This window comes from Belonocnema kinseyi, chromosome 8, assembly GCF_010883055.1.
Source record: "Belonocnema kinseyi isolate 2016_QV_RU_SX_M_011 chromosome 8, B_treatae_v1, whole genome shotgun sequence".
Taxonomy (NCBI): domain Eukaryota; kingdom Metazoa; phylum Arthropoda; class Insecta; order Hymenoptera; family Cynipidae; genus Belonocnema; species Belonocnema kinseyi.
This window is the reverse complement of record NC_046664.1, coordinates 33,686,481-33,697,370: the sequence shown is the minus strand read 5'-3', so window position 1 is coordinate 33,697,370 and position 10,890 is coordinate 33,686,481. Positions and strand designations below refer to the sequence as shown.

Below are 10,890 nucleotides of genomic sequence, written 5' to 3'. Positions count from 1 at the left end.
AAACTTGGCAATTTAGAAAACCAATTTTTGACAAACTGGTACATTTTTAATTTTTGTTTTTAAATAAATGTTCAGAGTTACAAAGACGCTTGAAATCGAAGTAATTTTTTCCACTTTACAGCAGCTATCCACTTATTTCTTTGTAGTATTTTATGTGATTCTTTATGAAATTTATAAAATTTGCAATCTTTCGTTTTACCATTATTCTTACAATTCACAACACAACATGTATAATTCCACATACTGCCTACTGAAATGCATATAAAATGTAATCAAAACAAACGCCCGCTAAACTCATTATTCGCCACCCCGCGCGCTGGCATCGTTTCGTCTATCCCCTCCAATCGACGGCTCACGGCGAATAGCTTGAGAACGCTGGTAGCCTTCTTCGTCTTGCACTCCTGACTTCATCTTCAATCCACGATTGGACTTCTTTTTCTCTAAAAGTCAAATCATCTCCAATTGTGATCTTGGTGCCTTTTAAGTTGTGCTTGTTCTCCATCAGCTTTCTTTTTGTTCCCCACGAATCCAATTTAATTAGCGCCCCACCAGCAATTTGAGTCAATTGTTTAATAACGATCTTTACTCCTGTATATGCAAATAAAGTTTCTTGAATCTCCCTCTTCAAATTTCTGCCTCTTGACCGAAATCCTCTTACTATTACAGAGTTCTTTCTTGCCTCCCTTTCCTTCATTTCCCATCTGAGTTCTGGTTCGTTGAGGCTATCTAGACATTTTCCTGTCCTTTCATCTCTATCTGCTCCCTTTTCTCTGTTGTCAAATATCCCTTCTCCTTCTACGTCCTGTTCCCCATTTTCTCTCTGCAAATTTGACGTCGCGGAAATTTCATTTTCTTCTTGCGTTTGCTGTCTCTTTCCAAGGCAAAGATTTTCCCTCAAGTTGGTTTCTAAATCTTGAATTTTTAATTGTAAGCTAAGTATTTCGTTCTCTAGCTTTGCATTTTCTTCTGTTAATGATAACTCTCTATCCTTTGCATTTGTTAAGATTGAGATTGTCACATCTTCTCTTGCCGCCCACACATCTTCATCAGAAGCACAATAGCCTGATCTCTCAAATTTTCCCAGTTTTTCTCTAATTTCCTGTAATTGTGGCATTACTTTACTTTCCCGCCAATTTTCCAGTACTTTTCTAAACATTTGTTCTAGAGGGGTCTCGCTTTCTAGTGTCAAAAAATCGTCTCCTATTCTAGGGTGCGAGATAATCGTATCGTTTGCACTACACTCTGTATCACTCAAGTCTCCGTAATCAGGTTCCTCCAACAGATCACCGTTCGAATTTCCCGCGTCACTTCAAATTGGAATTCTAACCTTCATCACTTCGTCCCGTCCTCGTGATTCTGTTTGATTTCTCATTTGCGTGCCCTGCATCAGATAGTCTTCTATGCTTTTCGAATTTTTGCTCTCCGTCTCTATGAGTTTATCTTTTTTGCTAGGTCTTCACGGTTTCCTTTTAATTATTTTTGTAGAATGATCAGCTGTTCCCTTGTCCGTATTTGCTTGGCTTGCCATCTTTAGTAAACTACTTGAACTACAGAGCTTGGGATATGGGCCGCCAAAAGTCACGAAATGATTTTCGTCACGCGAAATACCTAACCTCACTTTTCAGTTGGCTATTACATTTTAGTGCTTACTAATTTTCCTAGAAAGGAAAAAACATGAATAACACTCTCACAAATTAAGCCACTTCCCGTATTTCAAACACAATAACACAGCTGACGCTCCGCATAAACTTTAGTATTTTTTAAAGCGGTTTTCTCTCAAAGCTTGAGCGACGCGCGTTCTCCTAGATTCGGAAAGATTTTAAAGTAATTTTTTAATTTTGCAGAATAAATAAAAAATGCTGGAAAAATTAAAATAATTGTTATAAATTAGAAGGCTTAGAAAGTCTGACAAGATTAAGAAAAAATAATTTTTAGTATATTCGTGTGCAAATTTTAAATAATTTTTTTATTTTTAAAAATGAACTTTAAGAGAAAATTGAAAAACGTTTTTAATCATAACAAACAATTTCCTAAAATTTCTAAAAATAGTTTAGAAGACTTTAAAGCAAAATGTTCCAATTTGGTAATATTGCAGAATAAAAACGAACAAAAATTGGGTAAATTCAAGAAATATTTAGTAGAATTTAAAATAATTTCGAAAGTTTTCAAGAGAATAAACAAAATTTCTTAAAATTTATGGGAAAATTTAGAAGATTTTAAGGTAATTTTAAAAAATTTGGAATGATATTTGTAAATTTTGAGAAAAATTCGTGTCAAAAATATTTTCAGGAATTTAAGACGTTTCAAATAGATTACAAAAATTTAAAAACTCGGACACATTTTCGAAAATGTATCAAATATTTCTTGATACCTTCCCAACTTTTAAAAGTTCTGAGCATCTTTTAAAAGGACTCAAATTTTTCATAATTTTTTGTAAAATTCTATATTATAAAAAAATTTCATTAAAATCTTCTAGATTCTTTTTTGACAAGCCTGAGATATTTAAAAATCTTTTACATTTCTCAAGAATCTTATGAAAATTATGTTTACATAAGTTTAAAAACAAGGTGATAATACTTATTTTGTTGTTCTCAATTCTCAGAATTTAATTTCAACCTGGATTTATTATAGCAGTTCGAAAAATAATTTTAGATTAATTTGAGTGTTGTCAAAGATAAAAAAACATTCGTTAATGGTCTTTCTTTAAGAGGGACATACAAATTTTTAAATATTTTAGCTTCATTACAAAGTCTAATTGATTAAAAAATATCACATTTAAAAGTTAGGTATTTTATTGTAATAGAAAACAATATTTTAGGATTTATCATATTCCTTGTTTATCATATATAGATATAATAATTATATTTATTACATAGGGGCATTATATTTTAAAACGGCAATATAAAACAAATTAGTTCTTCACCACTATATTTAAAAGTGTTTAAAATATAATCGAATGGGATTTCTAAGGATTCGAAATATTTTAGGGTATTTTAAAAGTTTTGCAGGCATTTTCAAGAGCTTTAAACAATTTCAATTTATTTCCAAGGGTGTTAATAATTTTATAGGATTTAAACTTAAAATCTAAGAAATTTTAAAAGATCCCAAGGTATTTCAATACATTATTCAGGATTTTTCGAAATATCAAATTTCATAGAACTTCATAGAATGTTATTATATTTTAATAAATTAAAAAAAAGTTATTTATAAGAAGTGATGTATTTCTTAGGGTTTTAAGAATTTCACGAGATTTTAAGATTTATTTGGAATTCGCTTTGAATTCCTATTAATTTATCATAAATTCTTTTGAATTTTTTAAAAGTTTATGTTAAATTCCATTTGAAGTGTTTCAAACTCCCCTTAAATTTCTAGGCATTTCGTCAAATTCTTTTGAATGCCCTTTTAATTTTGCTAAGCTCATTTCAAACTTGCTGAATTCAATCAATTTTTTCATTTTGTTACAAATTTTTTCAATTCACTTAATTGTTTTTAAAATTCAACTGGATTTTTTATGAATATCATTGAATTCTTCTCATTTCCTTTAAATCACTCTAAATCCACTCAAATTTGACTGAAATAAATAAATTTTTTATTTGTAAGAACTTTTCCAATTCATCTCAATTTTTTTATAGTTATTAGTCACTTTTTTTGTTAAGAAATGAATAGAGGTTCAACGATTTAAAGAAATTTGAAATTTTTTTTGGAATTCACAAAAAGTACCCTTTGGACCCTATATTTTATTTAATGGGGACTGTGAGGCCTGTAAATATATACGTATTTCTGTTTAAGGATTACTATCTTTATCTTTTTAATTCAGGGACCAATAGGAGAATACAGGTTACCATTCGAGGAAGAAGTCGGACTTCACCCGACGCTCGAAGATATGCAGGAAAGCGTTGTGCATAAAAAGGAAAGGCCTTTTATTCTGGAAACGTGGAGGAAGCATCCGGTAATTAACAATGATTTTTTTATTTCGCCTCTAGTCTAGGTGACGATACTTTTGATTAATTATTAAATTTTAGGAGATGGAATTGGATTTCATGATAACAATATTTCCGTCTAAAGCCCATTTTGATAAAAGATGTTTTAAACAACTTTCTAGGATCATTATTTTAAAATTTTAATTAAAAATTTTTTTATTCCGCTTATGAAAGATTCGGTATTAAAAAGTTATACGATTAAAAAGCTGGTTTCTTAATGATAATGGTCAGGGAATGTTGAAAATGAAGTTTTGCGTTCATCGCAAAATCAGCAATTTAGTCAAAAGTCATTGTTTTTGGTTGAAAATTGGTCTTTTTGGGTTGAAAATCCAATTATTTTCGTAGAGAATTAACTTTTTGTTGAAATTTATGTTTTGGTGTTGAAAATTCAACTGAAATCTTTCTTGGTTAAAAATTTGTCTTTCTGGTTTAAAAATTCATTTGTTGTAGTAGAAATTTAATGTTTGCTTATTTTGTATAAAAATGAAAATTTTTGTTTGAAAATTTGTCTTTTTTTGTTTGATTCAACCGTTTTTTTGTAATTTAAAATTAGATTTTGTTGTTGGAATATTTGATGTTACATTACTCGTTAAAAACTGAACTATTTTGTTAAAAATTGTCCTTTTTATTTGAGAATTCAACTACTTGGGTAAAATTGTAACTACTTTGTTAACAAAAATTGTTTGGTTGAAGGTTCATCTCTTTAGTTGGAAATTTAACTACTTTTTTCAAAAACCTTTTTTTTTATTTAATTTTTTTAACTGAAAATGTAGCTTTTCTTTTTATTGTTGCAAACGAACTTTTTGGTTAAAAATTCATATTTTTAGGTTTAAATTTTAACTGTTTTATAGAAACTTCATCTTTTGGCTTGGAATTTTTATAAAGTGCATGAACATTCTTTTCTTTCGTGACTGAAAAATCTTTTTTCGTTGAAAATATGCGTTTTTGGTTGGAAAATTTCTAAATAATGTATGTAGGTTAGAAATTTAGCTGTCTAGTTACTTCAAATATTTAAAAACAAATTTAAGTATTTTGGTAAAAATTTATCTTCGGTTGAAAATTTAACTATTTGTTTGAGAATAAAACTTGTTTTGGTTGTCGTTTCATATTTTTTTAATTAAAAATTTGATTATTTTAAATTAAAATTTCAACTATTTGTTGTAAATATCAACTATTATGTTGAAAATGATACGTTTTTCTATTTCAAAACTGGTTTAAAATTTAGCGATTTTGTTAATTTTTTTTAATATTAATAATTACACTTTTCGTTAAAAATTTAACTAGTTGATTAAAAATGCAACTTTCTTCAGATGCAGTTTCATATTTTTTCATTAAAAATTCAACTATGTGGTTCCAAATTCACATATTTTGTGAAAATGATTTTTTATGTTCATAACTTGGAATGTTCTTGCAATATTAACTATTACATTTATCCTCGAAAAATTAACTATTTTCTTGAAAATGCAACTGTTTTTAGTTGCAGTTGCATCTTTTTTTATTATAAATTAGACCATTTTCTTCTAAATTGAACTTTCTCGTTGAATTTTTTGTTGTCCAAATTTTAACTATCGAATTTTTTGTTAAAGATTAACTATTTGATTGAAAATGCAACTGTTTATTGTAGCAGTTTCATCTTTTTTTTATTAAAAATTCGATCATTTGGTTCAAAATTCAACTCCTGATGAAAATGTTACTATTTTGTTCATTTTTTTTAACATCAACTATTACATTTTTTGTTGAAAGTTGAACTACATTATGACAGATTCGTATTGATGACTTGAAAATAAATTTTTTTGTTAAAAATGATCTTTTTATTAGAAATTTAACTTCTTAGGATTTTAATTCAACTGTCTTGTAAAAAATTCGTCTTTTTGGCTTGAAAATTCAAAAAATTAGTTGGAGTTTAATTTTTGTTTGCTTTAAAATTCGAGTATTTGGTTGAAACTTTATCGTTCTATATAGAAAATTCAATTGTTTGGGTAAAATTGAACTATTTTATTGAAAATTCAATTATTTTATTGGATATTTAAGTATTTTGTTAAAAAGTCATATTTTGTCGTCGAAAGAACCGAAAATTAGTGCTTTTGAATTAAAACTTCATCTTTTTTATTAAAAATTTCAGTTATTTTGTTGAAAATTGGACGTTTCTTTGAAAACCCATATTTGCAATTTGAAAATTCAACAATTTGGTTGAAATAAGTAAATTGATACATTTTAATTTGAAATTGTATTGTTTTATTAGTTTATGAAAGGATCTATTTTAAAAATGTTAAAACTAAAAAATGCTCGTCTGAATATTAATGATCAGGATAAATAAAAAATTGATAAGGGAGAAGTCGGAGAATTTTGAAAATTAAGATTTTCGACCAATCTGCGAAAAAAAATAATTACAAGAGAAAGCTTTCGAATTTTGAATCTCAAATGAAATATATATTTCAGGGACTCTTTGCGTTTTGCGATACGATGGAAGAATGCTGGGATCATGATGCCGAGGCGCGACTCTCGGCTTCCTGTGTAATGGAGAGAGTAGCGACTTTAAGCAGATCACTTGTCTTGAATTCGTCGACGTTAATCAGAGTTGACAACACCGAGTCGATCACTACGAAAGAATCTAGTATGTAATTAGTCCCTGTACATTGTAGTTTAGTTAAATTGCACAATTAGGCGTTTTCTGTATAATAATTTTTTTTATACATATAGATCGATGGGGAAAGTCGGTATTTTGAATATTTATAATGAATTTCACATTTTTTCACAAACAAGTCAACGCTGATCTGCGTTCACTGAATTTGTTTTGCAGTTTAGTACGATAATCTGCCAATCCCCAAATCTAATCTTTCACTTCAACGGCGCATTACAACTTCTATTTTTAATACCCCTTTGGCCTACTGGATGAAAAATAATCTAATTGTCTGTCAGAAGTCAGATTGCGAATCGATTTCGTAAATTGTTACCTTGACAGTTTTAAGACTAAAGTAAGAAGGAGGAAACTCTTGCCATTTTTCGAATCAATTTACGATTTTTTCTAGTAGTTTTTTAATGGATTGACATAACTAGTGGGCTTTTTTCATTCTTATTTTTAACCTTTGTGATGTTTGTCTTTTGAGAACTAACAATACTTTAAGATTTTTGACGAAAAAGAAAAAGTCGACTGCCAAAACTATAAAAAGGACTCAATTCACGGACTTTATTATCGGTTATTTAGAAGGACTACCAGTGAACCGAAAATTTAATCTAATCAAGTAGCTAATACGTAATTTCGTAGTAACTAGAATAAGTTTCAGTGTCAACAAAGTTTTGTAAATATTTAGAAATTATATATATATATATATTCAATTTACATATTTACCTGGGCGTCTACTCTACTTGAAAAACCTGGAATTGTCAGGGAATTTTCATATGCCTGGAAAAAACGTGGAAATATCAGGCATTTTTTTTAAGTCAGGGAATTTCTCGAAAGCGTGCTTTATTTATTTTTTTTTTAAATTGCAATCTGAATTTGAATAACAATGATTCTTCATTTGCAAAAGTAGCTCAATATTACTGTATTTAAGAATTTTTTTGAAAATTCTTCTCTTTTTTTTGGTTTGAAATTCATTTTTTTAACTGAAAATTTAACTATTCTATTTTTTGTCAATTGATCGTTTTCGGTTGATAATTCAAATTTCTGATTCAAAATTAATTTATTTAGTTGAAAATTCGTTCTTTGATGGTGTAAAATTAATCTTCTTGTTTTGAGCAATCATCTTTTTACTTGAAAATTCAACAGACTGAAAAAAAATCTTTCTTAATTGAAAATTAAACTGATGTTGAAATTTAACTTTTTAAATTTAAATGCAACTAGAGTCGCATTAACTGTTTTTGATAAAAAAATAAATGATCTTTTTTGGTTGCATTATCAACTACTACATCTTTCATTATGTATTCATCTTGTTTGAAATACAAATTAGATTATTTGGTTGAAATTTAGACTCTTTTTATTAAAAATTAATTTGTTGGTTGAAGGTTCATAATTTGAGTTGAAAAATTCATCTTTCTGGTTGAAAATTCCTTTTTTTTTTGTAGAAAATAATCTTCGTTTTTGAAAATTCAATTTTTTGGTTGAAAACTCAATAATTCTAGATAAAGATTTATCTTTTCAGCTTTAATTTCATCTTTATTTATTGAAATTGAATTATTCCAGTTGAAGATTCATCATTTCAGTTGAATTTTCATCACTTTATTTCAAAATGTAACTGTTTTTTAAATTTGTTATTCAAAAACTGAAAATGTCACTAGTTCAATTGAATATTCCATCATTTTAGTTCAAAATCTGTCTCTTTGTTGGTTGAAAAAACAAATTTTAGTTGAAAATTCGTCTTTTTTTAATAGAAAATAATCTTCATGGTTGAAAATTCAACTTTTTGATTGAAAAGTCAATAATTCTAGATAAAGATTAATCATTTCAGCTTTAATTTAATCTTTCTTCTTTGAAATTGAATTATTCTAGTTAAGATTTATAATTTCAGTTGAATTTTCATCAGTTATTTAAAAATGTAACTATTTTTTTAATTTTTTATTTAAAACTGAAAATGTAACTACTTCAATTTAATATTCCATCATTTTAGTTAAAAATCTATCTCTTTGGTTGAAAACAAAAAATTTTAGTTGAAAATTCGTCTTTTTTCTGGTAGAAAATAATCATCTTTGTTGAAAATTCATCTTTTTAGTTTAATATTTAACTATTTCAGTTGAAAAGTCATAATTTTTGTTTAAAATTGAACTATTCCAGTTGTATATTCATCACTTTATTTGAAAATTTTTAGTTGGATTCAAATTTGATCTTTTCAGTTGAAATGCAACTATTTGGTAGAATTTTTTTTTAGATGAAAATTCATGTATTTTGTTAAAAAGTCATTTTTTTGTAGGAAATTAATTTCTTTGTTGAAAATTGATCTTGGTTTTCGAAAATTCATCGTTTTTATTAAAAATTTAAGTATTCCAAGTAAATATTCACTATTTTAGCTGAATAGTAATTTTTTTGTTTAGAAGTTAAAATATTTGATAAAAAATTCATCTTTTCGTTTTAAAACTAATCTGTTCCAGTCGAATATTAATTATTTTAGTTACAAATTCATAATTTTGGCTTAAAACTTGTTCGTTTTTTAATGTTTTTTGCTGAAAACTAATATTTTTCAGTTAAAAGTTGATCATTTTGAGTTGAAAATTTAACTAGTTGGTGAAGGAATTTTTTTCCAGGATTTGAGTAGGCACCCTGATTTACTCAGTTTTCAATCATCTCTACCTTCTCATGAAATAATCACTCATAAAGTTATTAAAGCCGCATTCCCCATTGATTGGCAAGTTACGTATCATTTGTGAAAAAAAAAGGTTAATTTCGAAACTGGCCGAGAAAAAAAAAGATTATGCGGAGTCTATGTTTAAAAAAAAACGTTGTGTAAGGAAATCGAAGAACCCTGTTACAATGTACCTGGTAGATGCAATCGCGTTAGTCGATTGAATGCCACGAGGAATTTATTAGATGACTTGGGCACGCGAGGGAATATTGTCTCTCTTTCTCACTATCTCTCGGACCCTTGCTTTCGAACTCATTCTCGTCAGATTCCGGCAAATCGTCTAGATTTTGCAGAATTTTCGTACACAGCACAACCAGAAAGAAAAGAAAGAATTCTATTTACATAAATATACGTATGTATGTTTCAAATATGTAATCATACGAGGCCCTAGATACGTAATTAACTCGATGTAAAATAAAGAAGCAACTCGATTAAACAGAGCACCTACTATCTCCAAACCCTCAAATATACGCGACTGCCAGACAAATTTTACATGTGAATATTACGTAATCTGTAGGACTGTTAAAGCGCCGCATACGTAGTGACTCGTGCTTTTATTTTCACGATAGCAGGGCTCGGATCGTGCGATTTTTTCGACTTTTTTTTGTTTAAAAAAATACAACTAATCGACTTTTCTCCCGTTTTCTTCAGAAGTTCGGTATACTTGTTTCAGTTATAATCACAAGAAAACATTTATAATTGAATTTGAAAACTAGAAAAAGTTTTACCAGACCGAATTCATTTCATATCAGGCAGGTTCTACACTTGAAGTCGCAGAATCTCTCAGTGACAAAATATGTTGTTTCTTCGAGGAAATTAGGCAATACTTATTTTTAGAATTTTTGGGAAAAAATTTCACGAAGTTATGTGTATTTGAATTTTTGAAAATCTTTCGTCCTTCGAAACCCGCGAGAATATTTAGAAAATGTTCAAAATTTACAAAATCACGGAGGTTTTTTTTTGAAAATACTAAAAGTCCATTTTTTCAAAAAGCCCGCACTCATATTTTTTATCAATTTTGTTGTTGAATTTTTACTATCATAAGGCAAATATTATGTAAGTTTTATGCGGGCTACATCAATTTTCTGGCCAGGAGAATTTTTTTCATAAAATTTAATGCTCATAGTTTGCACGGTTAAAAAAGTTCTAAAGAAAATTTCTTTGTCGGCTAATTTTTTTTAATTTAGCCCGCATAAAGCTCACAAGATATTTTCCTTATAATTGTACAAATTCAATTATGATAGTTCAATTCAAATCGACAAACAATATAAGTGTGCGTTTTGGAAAAAATGGAGTTTTAGTATTTTCAGAAAAACCACCGCGATTTTGTTAATTTTGAACATTTTATCAATTTTCTCGCAGATTTTGAAAGAAATGATATAACTTTAAAGAAAGACATTTTTAAGTTGAAAAAGTTTAAAAAGGATTTTTTTAAATTCAGTTACGGTCTGCACATATTCATCATATTTTTTTATCCAGAATTGATCTTTTTTTGTTAAATATTTAACTGTTATGTTGAACATTCGCCTATTTGGATGGAAAATGTATCTTTTTGGATTAAAAATTCCGCTTTT

General features: G+C 27.9%; 1 protein-coding gene across 1 annotated transcript in view; it reads left to right on the top strand.

Moving 5' to 3' along the window:
* LOC117178999 (activin receptor type-2B) overlaps positions 1–7,120 on the top strand; it is a 30,925-nt gene extending 23,805 nt beyond the window's left edge. The window contains exons 8-9 of the mRNA XM_033370609.1: positions 3,818–3,949; positions 6,420–7,120. Of these exons, the coding sequence (XP_033226500.1) occupies positions 3,818–3,949; positions 6,420–6,602 (315 nt within the window). The 3' untranslated portion in view covers positions 6,603–7,120. The remainder of the gene's footprint in view (positions 1–3,817; positions 3,950–6,419) is intronic.
* Positions 7,121–10,890: the final 3,770 nt, after the last annotated feature.